The sequence below is a fragment of the Haliotis cracherodii genome, unplaced genomic scaffold, assembly GCF_022045235.1.
Source record: "Haliotis cracherodii isolate W230 unplaced genomic scaffold, xgHalCrac1.p SCAF_2, whole genome shotgun sequence".
Classification (NCBI taxonomy): Eukaryota; Metazoa; Mollusca; class Gastropoda; order Lepetellida; family Haliotidae; genus Haliotis; species Haliotis cracherodii.
Window position 1 is genome coordinate 3608107 of NW_027266275.1, and position 17706 is coordinate 3625812.

Below are 17706 nucleotides of genomic sequence, written 5' to 3' on the forward strand. Positions count from 1 at the left end.
GTGCCCTCATGTACTGATGTTCCACCGCCAGTCTTGGACCGCAGGTGTCCTCATGTACTGATGTTCCACCACCAGTCTTGGCCTGCAGGTGCCCTCATGTACTGATGTTCCACCATGAAACGCATCACAACACTTGTCTCAAATAAACAAAGGGTGATGTGGTATGAGCATTTGATACTCACATGGGTACAATGAGAGAGCACACATGTACCCTGCCAAGATATTTATTCAATACTGCTAAATACAGCTAACTATTACTGAAGACAAACCATTGAAGCAATTACAATAATAGATTTATTTTGTCAAACTTTGTCACTATGCAATGTCTACCATACAAATACAAGCATACATGTCCACAAGGGGCCCAAATTCAGTCACATTTCATAAAATTTCTTTACTTCAAATTCATTAAAATTCAACAATAAACAATCTCAGTAATTAAATGCTACTGTCTTTTAATCTCAATAATATAAAGTGCAACAACATGCTTAAAACCCTTTTTACTATGCTGTACAGATCCTTTGTTCACTACTGTATTTGCACGTCTTTCACAGAATAGGAAATGTAAACACATTCTCAGTACATATCAAGGATGTATCGACCACCTGCGTGGTCTAGTTGTAGACAAAAGCGGAAAGTCGGGGGTTTAATCCCTGGCTGTGCATATCAAAGATGTTAAAAGATGGTACTTGTTACCTTTTCTGGTGCTGGGCATTAAGAGGCTAAAACAAGGACTGGTCTGAGTGGGGTATCCATGTTAAACTGCGGCATGGTATCTCAGTGGGCTAGCATCATAAAATCAGCATCAGTCCGTACTAGTACAAGCAGACACACACATACACACATGCGATGTTAAACCCCATTTCACCTCACCTCAAGGATGTTCAGTGATACATAGATGTATCAGCATTACATAGATATATTTGATACAAATCCGGGATTTAGCGGCAATAAAGTGACATTGTCAGTATGTATCAGGGATGTACCTACCACTCCAGAGCTCCTACATACATATGATGGATGTATTGTCTAGACTGGAGTAGACAACTGGTAACAGATTAGTAAAGCTGGGCTATTTACTGGATGTAAGCTATAGAGAACACTTTGTATTCACCCTGTCGATCCCATAACACGTTTTAAACAAATAACAGCATATAACCCCCTATGATAGCTACTCTATGTAATCAGGCAGGGTACTATGTGGTACAGTAAACTACGGTTATAACAAACTCAAAGGTACTAATTTTAGTCTGTTATAGCCATAGTTCGTTATAAGCATATATACAGCATAACTACAGCAAATAGTCGGGAGCAAAACAGTCAGTTCGTTATATCCGACAGTTTGTTATAAGCGTGTTCGTGATAACCTTAGTTTACTGTATACCATTACATGGCCAACGCCGCAAGTATTCACCTGAATATCAGCTGAACTCCTATTGGAATACGTAGTCTGGCTCATATTGGTAGGACAAGAAGAATGCCCAATAACCTCAGAGTCCTCATCATATATCATGACAGTATCCTATGACTTTCTGAAGCAAATGACAACTTCACAAATCAAGTAGACAACCGAGCTGCAATATTCCTGTGACCACGCGATATCTCTAACACACATTGTGGTAGGCACTAGAGATGTTCCTACCCTACAATTAAACAGGAAATGTTTTCACTTGTCCATTATGTATATTCTGTATATATATAACTCCTCTCTTCTGTGTTTAAGCAATGGCTCTTGTGATAAATGAACTATTTGTGACTTCAATGCAAAATAAGATTTACAAATAACATGTAAACGTAGCAGAAGACTAGACCACAACACAAGTGCTGACACAATACTGTAAGATGTGACATACTGATAGCTCATGACCTCATGTATTCACTATAGTATTTACTCACAAGACTGATAGACAATATATGATATATATCCCCGCTAGTCCATATATACCGGTAACGCATATATATCATACATACAATGCAGGAGTGACAAACAGTTTCAATGCCTCGGTCATGTATAAAATATGATATCTCGTGTTCTTATCACTCCTCTATAGGGTCTGGATCCACTTGCACAAAACTATCTTAGCGCCACGACTATCCTAGACTCATGTGAGAGCATGGAAGTTAGATCATCATCGCGCTAACATGGCTTTGTGGACTGGGGTCCTGGCCTGTCCCATCCTCCAACATGACAGCCCTACTTGCTGCTCAAGACACTCGGCAAGACGTGATAAAATAGACAGACACAGGTTCTTCATATACACTTGTATTCAAAATCTGACTGCCAACACAATACACCTCCTGCACTCACACAGGTTAACATTAACAAGACAGACCAAACATGCCAGGTACTTAACACTCCTGAGTATCCCAACATGCTCCACATGCTCTTAGCATCCTGCATACAAAGGATCACTCCACATCACTCCTTCTTGCACCCAAACAGTCGAGATATATTGTACCAACTTGTAAAAACCGGAATCCTTATGCACCTCTTCCATACAACCAATAGTTGTGTGACCACCAGCGTCTTAAAGTTACAACACTCCCCTACCCAGAGTTCCATGCAACCAGCATAGCACCTCTGCCACAGGCCAGCGCCATGTGACAATTCGTCACATCTTACACAGTCCATTCAAGATATTGCATATGTTTTTCATCTGTTCATTTTTGACACGTCTACATATCTAGATAAACATATGTCATAGAATGGTTAACTTTCATTGAGAAAATATCCCAAATTGTGAAGAACTATTTCCACTTGCGTAGTTATCTTATGTTTACATTGGTTGTATGGCTCCACGTGCTGTCATCGAAGCCCTACGGAGAGCTAGCGATACAGTCACTTAGATGTGTAAATATGTATTGTCATGCAACTCACAACGCAGTTGTAGTAGCATATCTATAAAATTATGCAAAACAATATGTAAAGCGCTTCTAAATACTTGCATAAATCCGTTCCATACTGATTTCTGAAAAAGCATGTTTGTTTACAAAAGTCTGGTCACGTGATATGCAAATTAGCCTGTGGGAGTGGTGTTATGCTAAGTCACCACTGTGCCGAGGTGTGAAAGCTACAACTGTCTGAACTGTCTTAACTGCATCTACCCTACCTTATCTCAGACTAAAGTCTCATATCTTGACAATACTTACGTAGTCTTATCTATTCATGGAACACGGAACTCACACCTTATCATACATTTATGAGTCTCTATGCAGAAAATGTAACTCCCACATCTTAACATAGACATACAATTGTCTTATCACTTCATTGAATATGTGACATTCATACTTAAAGATAGACTTACAGTTGTCTTATTGCTGCATGGAACACATTACTCATATACTTAAAAATAGACTTAAAAATAGACTTACAGTTGTTTTATCTTGCCATGGAATACGTAGCTCCTATACCTTCACACAGATTATTGACTTACACACGTCCTGTATCTCATTGTGACGCTGGCTTTGTGCCACGAGCATCCTGTTTACATCATGCAAACTTAGAAACAAAAAGTGTTGGAAACAAAATACATCACATCTTCATAAAAATATAATCAAACTTAAATTACCATTATACTGGCATACAATTGGACCAAATATCAAGACGTGACTATATATATAGAGGTTATCACGCGAGTGTGTTTGGGGATGGTAAATATCCTGCATTAGGAATAAACATTGTATTTAGCGAGCGAGCCCAAACACACAAGCGTGATAACCTCTTTATCATATAATGTCATTCTTTAATTCTGTGCTTCAAAATCGCTTTCCCTCTTTCACAAACATTACCGAAACATTGCAAGTTTTCCTTGAATGCGCGCATTAATATTTATTACGTCACAGGGTAAGTGATGTGTCAGTCGGACAGTGACAGTAGCCAATATAGTTCCAACTGAAATCTGTTTCTTATACAGTGGCGAAGCAACATATACGCAACACAACTATTGTTTTTAATTGCCTTTCGCGGCAATCCATCGGTCTGTCCGCTAGAGTAACTGCCCTTTGACAAAGGGAAGCTACTCTAACCCTAGTCTATGAGACGTCACGGCCACGGTCAGACGATGTTGACAGTCGGTCTGTCCTGTCGTAGTTAAGAAGTGTAGTCAGATGTACACAAAGCGACAAAACGAAACAAGGTAACAATTCAAACATATTTCGGCCAAATCCAACTATTTTGATTTGAGGAGAAGGTTTCAAGCCGCATAGGTCTACAAGCACAGATGTGCCCTCGCAAAATTGTTCGCGAAAATATTATCTCCAAAGTTGCCAAAACTTATAAAATGCCTTACATTACAGTTAGACACTGATTTTCAGTATATTAGACTGTTCTTTCGATAATGATAGCAATTATCCCTGTAGTTTATCCAGATTCCCGATGGTTAATTCTCACTCGATCGCCGAATGATGAGGGCGATGCCATGTTTGTTTATAAACAGTGAAAATAGTCCCTACTTGACCTTTGATATTTGCATCTCTATCCGCATATGACCCCAACGGATATCGTTTTTATCCGTTGGCTTAATACTGCCGAGAAACCTACCCATTATATGATAAATATATATACACAATCAGTTATAGGAGAAAAGGTACAGATACTCACCGTGAGGGCTGTGAGAGTATGAGGGAAATACCAAACTTAACCCACCTGTTCATAAAATGGCCTTGTCTGACAAGGAAGTAAAATTGATAGTTTGGACCCCTTCCTCTAAAAAAGGCTGATCCGCCCTTGGATTCTCTTCAGGGAGTCATCATTATGAAAATTATGGCAACTATTTTTAAATAGTACTTTTTATCATCATAGTAAAAGAGGCTGTACATAATGTTGATATCTCATATAAGAAAAAAAATTAAACAACTTATTGTCGTTGTTTGTCAACAATAAAACACTGCAGGGACAATAAAACGAGTGGCTGTATATATATATTGTAACTGTAATATATATAAAATCCTATGGTTTATTCAGCCACAAGTCTATCAAAATGTACTCAGGTAAGACAAGGGGACCAGTGACTTTAAATAACATTCTCAGTACAAATTGGGACATAGTCCAAAGGTAAAGTAATACAAAATACAATTAGATATAATATTGACACACTTTGTTGCACACAGCAAAATAAATGTTATTCAAAATTAATAATCAACACATCAAGTCTATCAATCAGTAACATGTGTATTCTATAATATTCAGACCTAAGTTTTCATCTAAGTGTGGAGCGTTGTTGGCAGTCTTACACATTCACATGGGTCTGTGGACAGGAAGCCCTGTTAGTAGACTGTTTCCAGTCAAAACGCTCAGAGAACACATTTACAGAAATATGCATCATGGCAACCGAATAATGTCACTTTGTAAACGTAGACATTCCAAACTGTAATTGTGTGGACAAAAATTGTTTCCTTGCTAGAAAAACGGGGCATCATTCAATAGTGGTTGGGATCCCCTATAACTTTATAGAGGGTCTCAACTGTAATCACACGGAAATCAGGGGTCTGTACTAACGGGGCATTATTGTATAAAGAGTGTCAACTTTAATTACTTGGAAAACAGGCGTCTGCACCAATAGGATTAGCTGTACATCTAGCCTTGGTGCAGGGTCTCATTAATTTATTTAAAACAACTTCTGAGGACTCCCCACAGACACTTTGGCTTGTGTATCTTTGGTGATCCAGAGCCTGTTTCTGCAGCAGGATCCTACACCGTGTATCAGTAGTAGACAGTTGTCCTAGTTTAACACACACACTAAGACAGCTTTGTGAACATGGCCCTGCTTTCCCAGCTATTGCAATGAATTCTGCAGCATACTGCAGAACATTTGCATAGCTGCACATCATCTTGTGTTCTTCTCTCCTGGAATTAATGCACTTTGGCTGTGTGATGAGATGAACATCTCTCAACCCCCGAGTCTGAATCTGAGCGGTTGACCTCCACACACATGCGCTTCACCGGCCGTGCCTCCTCCTCCCCATCAGCGTTGTTGGAGGCGTTGGTGACATGGAGGCCCTTCTCCATCTCCTCGAACACCTCGGAGAGAGCAGTACAGAGGTTGTCTACGTCCTCCGTGGTGAAACACATTGGCGGCTTAAACTTGAGGACGTTCCTATCTGGCCCATCCCGGCTGTACAGGATGCCTTTCTCCTTCAACCTGCCAAATATACCAGTTGATACGGAGTCACAACAGTTTTAGTGCAATAAGATATATATGGACTACTTTGTTCTTAAACAATTGAACAATTACAATAATATAAGGGTAACGCTATTTTTCAGGGCATTATCATTTGCAGAAGCCCAAGGTATTCCATTAACAGCCTGACGTAGGAGGGCAGTTGAACAGACTGAGGGCTTCTGCAAATGATAATGCCCTGAAATAAAGCGTTACCGTTACTATAGCTAAAATGGATGGAATTTGTTATCACATAAAAAGAAACAACAGTATCAGTTTTGAAACATTTACTGCAATCAACACGAATGTCACTGACCCACTTTTACAAATATGGAAACGTCATAGAACAAACCAGATAACGTCACCTATTCCTATCCTATGACATCATCTAACAACGGGCGTGATAATGGCCCGTTGTCAAGCAGTATGAGGGCATTATCAAGTTACAGTGGCCCGCTCATTTCTGATAACATGCGGGCGGTTTAATGATAATTCTATCCATTTTAGCTATAATCCTCCTTCATGAATGTTTGGAGCGTGCATGTGTTCAGCCTTCATGGAAGGCGACATTCTTGCTGAATACCCTACTGCAGTGATACATACTACTTAATACACAATAGTGCAATGCTGGGTGAGAAGAAAACACTAATTCACTGAAACAGATGTTAGTTTGTTTGTTTGTTGTCTAACACCACACACCAATATTCCAGCTACATGATGGAAGCCCGTAAGTATACAAGTCTGAACCAGACAATCCAGTGATTGACGAGCAATGATCCACGCTGTCTGGGCATGCTGACACACAACCAAGTCATTGAGTCTGACCACCCGATCCATTGTCACTACTTACAACCAGCTCAGGACTTCGTCTAACCTGGAAACCCCACTGGGGAATGGAAGGTAGTGTACTCACCTTGTAATGGCATATTCTGCCTCCTTCGTGGCCGCTTCTCTTGTTTTGTGGTCCTTCACCAGGTCGATCCCCACAAACATGCCCACTCCCCTGAAACGTTTCAACATGGTCACAACTTCACACATCAATATAGATGCTGAACAATCATTAGGCTAAAAGAAATTATAGTTTTGGTTCTCAGGCACCGCCCACATCATCATAAAGTTCATCGAACATTTTGTTTTTATTTCCATTTTGTTTTTAAAATCCAACTGTAGTCACATACTGTATTTCAGTATTTTACTCATCAAGGAACACATTTATGTAGGGAGGCCCTTTCCTTGGTTGACTGTACATAAGTGTTTATTTGGTTACATACTGGTTTGAACAATCCCCCCAAAAAGGAAAAAAGAGACTGACCGCCTGCACTACATTTAAAAAAACATTGCCTGAGAACCAATATACTTCTGTGACATGTAAATATTTCTTCGTATATGGTAAAAATGAATGTTATATCATATATTATCACCGCTGACATTGATGTCTATGTGCTAGCAAGAGCATATGTAGTAATATGGACATTGCTTTACCCTATATGAACAGCATATTACACTTGACAATTATATTGGCGCTACTCTGTTAAATCCTGATTGTTTAGCACACATGACGTCCTATAACAATACCTGACATCGCCAATGATGTTGTAGCATGGTTTCATTTTCTTGAGCTTGTCCAGGTAATAACCTCCAACCTTGACTGCATTTTCCTGAAGCTTGTCTTCCTGGATAACATCTAGTACGGCCAGTGAGATTGCACAGGAAACTGGGTTGCCAGCAAACTGAAGCAGCACCCAGCATAGTGTTATATAACAGTCAACCCTTTCAAGTGTTCTACATTACGTTCTTGGCAGGTACTATGTGAGTGTTATATAACAGTCAACCCTTACAAGTGATCTACATTACTTTCTTGGCAGGTACTATGTGAGTGTTATATAACAGTCAACCATTACAAGTGTTCTTCATTACGTTCTTGGCAGGTACTATGTGAGTGTTATATAACAGTCAACCCTTACAAGTGATCTACATTACGTTCTTGGCAGGTACTATGTGAGTGTTATATAACAGTCAACCCTTACAAGTGATCTACATTACGTTCTTGGCAGGTACTATGTGAGTGTTATATAACAGTCAACCCTTACAAGTGATCTACATTACTTTCTTGGCAGGTACTATGTGAGTGTTATATAACAGTCAACCCTTACAAGTGATCTACATTACGTTCTTGGCAGGTACTATGTGAGTGTTATATAACAGTCAACCCTTACAAGTGTTCTTCATTACTTTCTTGGCAGGTACTATGTGAGTGTTATATAACAGTCAACCATTACAAGTGTTCTTCATTACGTTCTTGGCAGGTACTATGTGAGTGTTATATAACTGTCAACCCTTACAAGTGTTCTACATTACTTTCTTGGCAGGTACTATGTGAGTGTTATATAACAGTCAACCATTACAAGTGTTCTACATTACGTTCTTGGCAGGTACTATGTGAGTGTTATATAACAGTCAACCCTTAGAAGTGTTCTACCTTACGTTCCATCCTTGGCTGGTATTATATATGTGTTAGTAACAGTCAACCCTTAAAATGTTTCGCATTTCTATCCATGATGGTAGGGATAATACAGGTGTTATACACCAGTTCACTCCTTTCAAATGTTCTACATTACATTCATTGCTGTAGATTTCATTACATCACATTCTTTGTTCTGTGCATGATAGGGATGATATAAGTATTATACAACCCTGTCAGTGTTAGAAACATACACAGTGTTGATGGTATTAGTGATGCACCATGTCCCCACTTCTCCTTACTGTGTTGAAGTATTCCACTCCTGCTGACATAAAGCTGGCTGCAACTTCAGGCGTAGTGACCACTGCAGCAATTGGGTGGCCGTTACCCATTGGTTTTCCCATCGTCACAATATCAGGAACGACATCTGCAACAACATGCACATCAATGTGGGTTACCACTGATGCAAGCTGTCCAAACACTCTTCAACTTTCTCAACTCACATTTGGGAACAAGCCTTGAGGAAACTAACCATTAGTGAAGATTATGGGGAGTGAGTGAGTATCGTTTTACGCCGCTTTAAGTAATATTCCAGCAATATCACGGCGGGGGACACCAGAAATGGGCTTCACACATTGTACCCATGTCGGAATTCGAACCTGGGTGTTTGGCGTGACAAGCGAGCGCTTTAACCACTAGGCTTACCGACCGCCCCGTAGATTATGGGGAGAAATGTATTGACTAGATCTTGGATTGTATAAAGGAGAAACAAGTCTGCTTAGTTTAGTCAACAAAGCTAATAGATATATGTGTGTGTAACGGGGGGAGGGAGGGAGGGAAACCAGCATTCCTATACTTGAGTGAGGGTCAAGGAGTTGATGCAAGTGCACTTGAATTGATATAATTGACTATATAAGTGCAATAATCTTGAACACGATATTAAACCCAATTCCACCTTCACCCCTCCCTACCTTGTGTCTCGAACGCCCAGAAGTGGGAGCCTGCACGACCGAAGCCCACCTGAACCTCGTCTGCAATACATACCCCTCCAGCCTCCCGAACATACCTGCATGGGAATAGTTGAAGGGTAGGAGCTCAGATCGACGCACAAAAACACATGATGATATAATGTGTAGTAGTTAATATATACCACTCATAATTTGTTAAAAAACACCTGATTCATTTACATTACTGTAGTAATACTAAATAATCAGGTGTCCTTTAAATTCTTTTGAGTCGCATATTATCAATATTGAAGCTTTCATAAAATCCTACAATATATTTTATAAACATAGGGCAGTTTGTAGTTTGGGTTGCTGTGAGAGGTCGATCAGTTTTAGGTCTTGCTACTCTCCTACTGTTGATGTATCTACTCTCATTGACCTCTGCAGCAGCAGGATTCACAGCCTGTCCAGTAAGAGATATTGGCACTAATACTATCATATGTCTATGTTTAAGTTTGGTACTTGCAACAGTTGTATTACTAAGATCTCTGAGCTGAATGTGGTGCTGCTTCTTAAGTTTATTGTTATTCTTGTACAAGGGAGCACAAGGGAGCACAAGGGAGCACAAGTTTCATCTCTTGTTTTCATTCACCAGATCAGAATCAATCTCAGAGATCAGAGCTCCAAATTAGTAAAAATCTAAATATTTTTTCCATTTGTATACTTATTTTGCATTACTCTGTAAAGCATTTAAAAGTGTTTTGTTTTTTTTTGACAGAAAGATGAAGCTGTGTCAGGTCCAGCTGAAAAAAAGTTGTTCCAACTAGTTGTGTGGCTAATTGTACACATAGTGTCCGCATGACCACAGAAGTGTTGAAGTCACGGAACCTCACCTCACTGATTGATCGTAACATCCTCAAACATCGAGGGGAGGCAGCTCTGTGATGGGTGGGCCAATTTAGACGTAGTAATGCAGGGTAAGTATAGAATTGTAAAAAAATATTAAGATGTTCCTAAACTTTACTCATCCTGCATTATTCCTTAATGCATCTGAACTGGACATAACATTAACAGAACATGACATATGACATAAAGTCACAAACCAATGAATGATATAAATCCAAATGAATGCTGAAATAACAAACAAGAAAAAGAATGCCAGTAGAACAAAGGACCTGTCAGTCTGGTTGACAAGCAGTGTGATGGACATAGGCGCTGTGTGATGGACATAGGCGATGTGTGATGGACATAGGCGCTGTGTGATGGACATAGGCGCTGTGTGATGGACATAGGCGCTGTGTGATGGACATAGGCGATGTGTGATGGACATAGGCGCTGTGTGATGGACATAGGCACTGTGTGATGGACATAGGCGCTGTGTGATGGACATAGGCGCTGTGTGATGGAGACAGGTGCTGTGTGATGGACATAGGCGCTGTGTGATGGACATAGGCACTGTGTGATGGACATAGGCACTGTGTGATGGAGATAGGCGCTGTGTGATGGAGATAGGCGCTGTGTGATGGACATAGGCGCTGTGTGATGGACATAGGTGCTGTGTGATGGACATAGGCGTTGTGTGATGGAGATAGGTGCTGTGTGATGGACATAGGCGCTGTGTGATGGACATAGGTGCTGTGTGATGGACATAGGCGCTGTGTGATGGACATAGGCGCTGTGTGATGGAGATAGGTGCTGTGTGATGGACATAGGCACTGTGTGATGGACATAGGCGCTGTGTGATGGAGATAGGTGCTTGTTGATGGACATAGGCGCTGTGTGATGGACATAGGCGCTGTGTGATGGAGATAGGTGCTGTGTGATGGACATAGGTGCTGTGTGATGGAGATAGGCGCTGTGTGATGGACATAGGCACTGTGTGATGGACATACGCGCTGTGTGATGGACATAGGCGCTTGTTGATGGACATAGGCGCTGTGTGATGGACATAGGCGCTGTGTGATGGAGATAGGTGCTGTGTGATGGACATAGGCGCTGTGTGATGGAGATAGGCGCTTGTTGATGGACATAGGCGCTGTGTGATGCACATAGGCGCTGTGTGATGGACATAGGCGCTTGTTGATGGACATAGGCGCTGTGTGATGGAGATAGGTGCTGTGTGATGGACATAGGTGCTGTGTGATGGAGATAGGCGCTGTGTGATGGACATAGGCACTGTGTGATGGACATACGCGCTGTGTGATGGACATAGGCGCTTGTTGATGGACATAGGCGCTGTGTGATGGAGATAGGCGCTGTGTGATGGACATAGGTGCTGTGTGATGGACATAGGCGCTGTGTGATGGACATAGGTGCTGTGTGATGGAGATAGGCGGTGTGATAGAGATAGGCACTGTGTGATGGACATAGGCGCTGTGTGATGGACATAGGCTCTGTGTGATGGAGATAGGCGCTGTGTGATGGACATAGGCACTGTGTGATGGACATAGGCGCTGTGTGATGGACATAGGCGCTGTGTGATGGACATAGGCGCTGTGTGAGGGAATTAGCTACACAACTAGTTGGAACAACTTCTTTTTCAGCTGTACCTCACTGAGCTTTACAGAAGTAAATGCATTAAGGAGTAATGCAGGATAAGTTAACAAATTAGTGAAATGCATTTGGGGGAACTCACTGAAAGACTTTCTTGAGGTATCCTGGAGGGTATATCACCTGGCCACCACAGCTCTGTATGGACTCCGCCAAGTAGCAGCTGACATTCTTGCCATCTTTGTGGATGTCGTCAATGATGTCCTTGATGTCGTCTGCATACTTCTGCCCCAGCTCCTCCATGCTGTAGTCACAGTCTCGGTACTTCCCTCGGAATGTGTCTGGACAGGACGCCTGTGTGAATAAAAAGCCTCGGATTTTTTAAATTCTTATTGACTCATGTCGACATATTTGATAACAAAGACACAAGGGTGAGATTCTATTCATCATCCAACATCATTCTTCCAACTTTTTCAGTTTGTAATCTGTAATAAGCAGTGTCAAGAGCATAAGAGGTAGAGTGAGTGAGTATGGTTTTACGCCGCTTATAAGAGGTAGAGAGATTAGTCATGTCATTTGATTGTGACTAGAGATGAGTATCGCCTGTTATCTTGCGATAGGATTTGTATCACGATACAGACTTACGATACTACTGGTATGACAATACAAGATATCAAATTGTAAGAAATGATGAAATAACTGAAATACAGCTCTAAACCCTCTTTCTTCATACATTTATTTATTGTTATCTCTAAACAAGTTTAAGAAAATAACAACAACAAAATAGTTTTAAATGAAGGGATGGTTATTAAATGTAACAGTTAGTCAGCGCTTCTTCAGGTACTACGTCCTTGTGTTCTGCCATGCTTACAGGTGGCTTCACTGCCAATATGGGTGGTAACTCTACTGATTTCTGTTCTATTTATAGATTATCGCGATATCACAAATTGATGATTCAGACATTGTGTGTACCTAAGTATCGATGATATCGTAGGCATCAGTGAATTGTTACAGCCCTAATTGTGACATCATGGTAACCAATGACATCACAATGGTCTTCAAAGCATTGTGATGCAATTTCATTGCAGTGTTACCTCCTCGGAGATGGACCCAGCCAAGTGGGAACATGCCATGAAAGATGATCGCTTGATCTCACCAAGTGTTACATCCAAACTTATCTGCTGTTTAAGCCAGATTTGCATGACAAACAACACTATCCTCCATGTTGTGGAGATGTTGAGATGTAACACTTGAAACCCACGAGTACAAGATGACCAACCAAGGATCAGAATGAGCTGATGGACACCTCTACACATGGCTGCACGCCGGGGACTGGGCAACCAAGCCAGCCCTGGATATCAGAGGCATAATTAGGATGTCTGTGGGTGTGCCGAACATGGGAAGCCGGAGGCAGAGATATGTAAAGAGCCTCACAGGCATGTCTTGGCAGGGACTGTCTGGCATATGAAATAAGATTTGAAGTGAACCTACAATTATAAATTTTCAGCATGACTGGTAATATTTTCGTTATCTTCTGTATTTTCAGACAAGTTTTGAGCATTGATAAACTATGACATGAAAGAAGGCTGTCATGTGGGCTGGCCTGACAAGTGAACAGTTTTGACTCACCACATGCACAAAGTCGGGGATCATGCTCGCTCCATCTTGCAACCGGTCCATCTTGTAGGTGCTGAGGCTCATGAGGGAGATCACATGACCATGGTACGCCCGTTCCAAGGCTATGATTTCCTTGGCCTTCGTGTGGTATCGCGACAGTTGCAATGCAAGGTCATTGGCTTCAGACCTGCAACATACCATTCCTATTAATTTAAAACAACAAGAATTTTCAAGAAACCAGTCTGTCTTAATCACCATAACTCACCTTGCACAGCTGCATCCCTTACCGATATTTCTGGATCCATAAGTCTTGACTGCATGCTATGACTATGATGCTGCCAGCACCACACGGGTAACTTTCACCCAAGAGACTAATAGCTGTGTTCCATTGATTGATTGTTTGATGTTTAATGCACACTCAGCAATATTCTAGCTTAATAACTGCAACCTATATAATCGAGTGTTGACGATCACACACGGTCCTGTGATTGATATTATGAGTTGCAAGAGTCATCAGATGACAAATGCCCCGTCCCCCACAAATTTGCAAGAACAAATCATCTGACTGTTAGTTTAAGTCCAACTTGAAGAGAGAATTTCTGTCTAATCTGTCTGTCTGCATACAAGAGCTATCATTAAGCTATCAAAACTATACCATGGAATTAGGATTCAGAACTTTGTATGTCTATGTCAGGTACACACCAATATGAACAGAGTGATAAGTCAAACTTGTTGCCATGAAAATGGAAACAAATATATATTCTAAAAATCCCTAAATAGCAAAAGGCACCAGATGACAACCTGGTCTTTGTGTATGCACAGTTTCATAAAAAAAAATACCTATTACTTTTAGAGATATGGTCTAGAGATGACACCTACCTCTGTTTCAACTAAATCTAACTTGTTTCCATGAAGACAGGGAAAAAACAAATTTTGAAAAATCCCTAAATAGCAAAAGGCACCACTTCATTCCTTGATTAATACCTGTACCAGATTTGGATGAAAAGCCTTTCACAGTTTCCAAGTTGTGCTTGAAAACAAAATGAACCTACCCCTTTTGAGACTAACTCCAAAATATTTCCATGGAAATCAAGAAAAATATAAAAGCAACAAATCTGCAAATAGCAAGAGTCACCACTTTAGGATCTGTTTGATATATCTGCCAAGTTTTGTTGAAAGATACTGAACGGTTTTTGAATTGTGCTCCGGAATCAAAATCCAACCCCTTATGAGACTAAGCACAAATTGTTTCCATGGAAATAGAGAAAAATAAAATGCCCAAAATTCTGAAATAGCACAAGGCACCACTTCAGGATCTGTTTAATATATCTGCCAATTTTTGTTGAAACATATTGAACAGTTTTCAAGTTGTGCTCCGGAAACGAAATGATTACGGACGGACGGACGAGTTGACAACTATATCCCCCAGCATTATATGCCCAGAGGGATTACAGTCCATACAGTCAGGGTATGATGATATGCTTTGACAAATCCTCACACACTTCTCACTCCTTACCCCGAGTTGGTGAAGTAGACAACTGACAGACCCTTGGGTAACGTGCTTGTGATGCGCTTAGCGAGCATGACGATGTTATCATGCAGAAAGCGGGAGTTAGTGTTGAGAACCTTCATCTGATTGGCTCCAGCCTCCACCACCTTCGGGTTACAATGGCCAACTAAAATAGACACCTTGCATTGATTATGATGTTATCAGTAGTGTGATCAACATCTCTAGCACAGATCTCAACACATGAGCACAGTGAAACATCAATGTTACTTTTCACACATGCATGTGCACGCACACGCACACATAAAGGTACCCTACACACATGCCTCTCATCTCACATTGTCTAATGTTTCAGATAAAATCTTAATGTACTGTGATCTTATCACGGGGATGAGGATGGATATTTTCCTTTTCAGCTGAAACATCTTTGCAATGGAACATGGTCCATAATCTGGGGGTGTTTATGGGGGAAGCCAACAGATTTTAACAAATTTATGGTCATTAAAATTCGTGGAAATTTGGTGATCTGCAGAAGATTCTCATCCCTGTTATCATTAAAGTATTGTTCAAAGTGCTTTTCAGCAAAAAACTTGTGTGTTGTCAACTCTGCAGTTGTGACAGCCTCACTCACCATGGCAGACATTGTTGATGCAGTCCAGGTACTGTTTCCCCGACTCATCGTACATATACTGGCCAGAGGCCCTCACTATCTTCAGGGGGTCCGAGGGGAAGAACAACGCACAGTTTCCACTGAAATGTCAAACCATAAACACATTAAAAACATGGCAGTATAACATAAAAAATCTCAGTATTATCTGCACTGAGAATGGAGGTGTTTGGCGAGTTACCAACGGTGTGAGACAAATGGTATGAGCTTCATGCAATTTGTCATTTTGAAGTTTGTATCAGACAAATCAGTTTCAGCACTGATCTGGAATAAGTTGTCTGACATTATCAGTATTATCAGTTAAGTGCCTCCCCAGACTGTCACACATCTGGATGCTGGGGCCTCCTTTGAACCAAAATAGTTAGAACTGTTACCATGGTTACCAGCAGACTGGTCTCAAGATGGTCCTAAATCATACATGGAAGTATACATATTTTGTCCAATATGAAGCCTTGACAATGCACATTTGATATAAGTGAACAAATCCACTTCCTGTCCTAGGTAACTATGGCTGCACATGTAACCAAGGAAACCTTTTCCTGACATCAGACAGTGCATGGTCCTAAGTTCTGGTGCTGTCAGTCCAGCAAGTATCTGCATGTGTCACGGAGTGAACACCACTAGGAGAAGGGTACTTGGACAGCATACTTGTAAAATCCTCCATAAATGAACATGTCAGGCATAAAGGTGATTTATCACTGAACTAAACCATTTCTCCATCAAATCGGTTAATGACATAAAAACATGTTTGTTCTACCCTAATCCTGCTAATGACACAAGTATACAAACCAGGTTTTTCTCCTAGTTAATAACACTTATTTTACAGAGTAAGAATCTCAAATTATCCATTTTTGTGCTGGTGTCAACACAATGATTGTTATTTATTTAACTAGCAATAATGCTTTTAATTTTGAAAAATGAAAAACAAACAAAAACATAATTATCTGCATCCATTCAAAATTTGTAAGTGTATAAGATGCAATATTTGGCATCTGGTAAGCCAATTTTTGTATTAATAGACTGTGGTACTAGTCTTCAAATGATTAATTTTTGTATCATGTGTAGGTCACAGCAAACATATCAATATATGGTAATTTACATTGCAAGTCTGAACCAAATTGAACTATTTTTGTAGATTGAATGCTACATTTATCTGACATATCTTCTCTGGTAAGGTTTACATTCAAAGTTTAGTGTCAGTGGTTGAACTCTTCAATCTATTAAACACTGAAAACCCATTCATAATAGGCTGGAGGCTTCTACATGCAGTGATATGATCAGAAGAACTGTTGGAAATGCTGCCACATGTCGCCAGCCTGGGACATCCATGTCCACGCCTTGTCACGAATTACCAGGGTGCCATTGTTTAAAACAAGCTTACTGCTAAGGCTGTAGCAAGCCCATGTCAAACTATGGGAGTTACGATCACCTTAGCGCTAAGATCACTTTGAACAACAGCACCCAGGGCATGTACCATAACCATGTTCACAGCAAAACTCTTCATGGCCCATATCCCCCAGCAGACTAGCCTACATTTGGCTATCTACCTGTACAGTCACCCAGCTTGGTATCACGTAACCCTGTTTATCCAACTAACAAGCACCTGTCTGTCAGTGGAGATAGATCAAGTGTTGTTTTGTCAGGGCAGGTAGATCAAGCATCGTTCTGTCGGCGTAACATGTGGAAGAGCTTTTTTACCTGCTCGGCATCCACATTCTACAGGGTGCTGGATAAAGCAGGGAACTTCTCACACAAGTTACATTACACTGTCATCCAAAAATATAGCAGTGGCAAACGAACATTAGTGTGTATAGCCTGACAAAGCAGCAGCTTCCGAGTGCAATCAGGTAATCCTCCACAAG

General features: G+C 40.8%; 1 protein-coding gene across 3 annotated transcripts in view; it reads right to left on the bottom strand.

Moving 5' to 3' along the window:
• Window positions 1–280: 280 nt before the first annotated feature.
• The window catches only part of LOC139469484 (ethanolamine-phosphate phospho-lyase-like), a 32825-nt gene continuing 15399 nt past the window's right edge, over window positions 281–17706 (bottom strand). For all 3 annotated transcript variants that reach the window (XM_071251667.1, XM_071251668.1, XM_071251669.1), the window contains exons 2-10: window positions 15809–15927; window positions 15187–15346; window positions 13683–13857; window positions 12199–12407; window positions 9591–9685; window positions 8922–9046; window positions 7734–7888; window positions 7072–7161; window positions 281–6140 (exon numbers count right to left, since the gene is read on the bottom strand). In XM_071251667.1, the coding sequence (XP_071107768.1) occupies window positions 5852–6140; window positions 7072–7161; window positions 7734–7888; window positions 8922–9046; window positions 9591–9685; window positions 12199–12407; window positions 13683–13857; window positions 15187–15346; window positions 15809–15927 (1417 nt within the window). In that variant the 3' untranslated portion in view covers window positions 281–5851. The remainder of the gene's footprint in view (window positions 6141–7071; window positions 7162–7733; window positions 7889–8921; window positions 9047–9590; window positions 9686–12198; window positions 12408–13682; window positions 13858–15186; window positions 15347–15808; window positions 15928–17706) is intronic.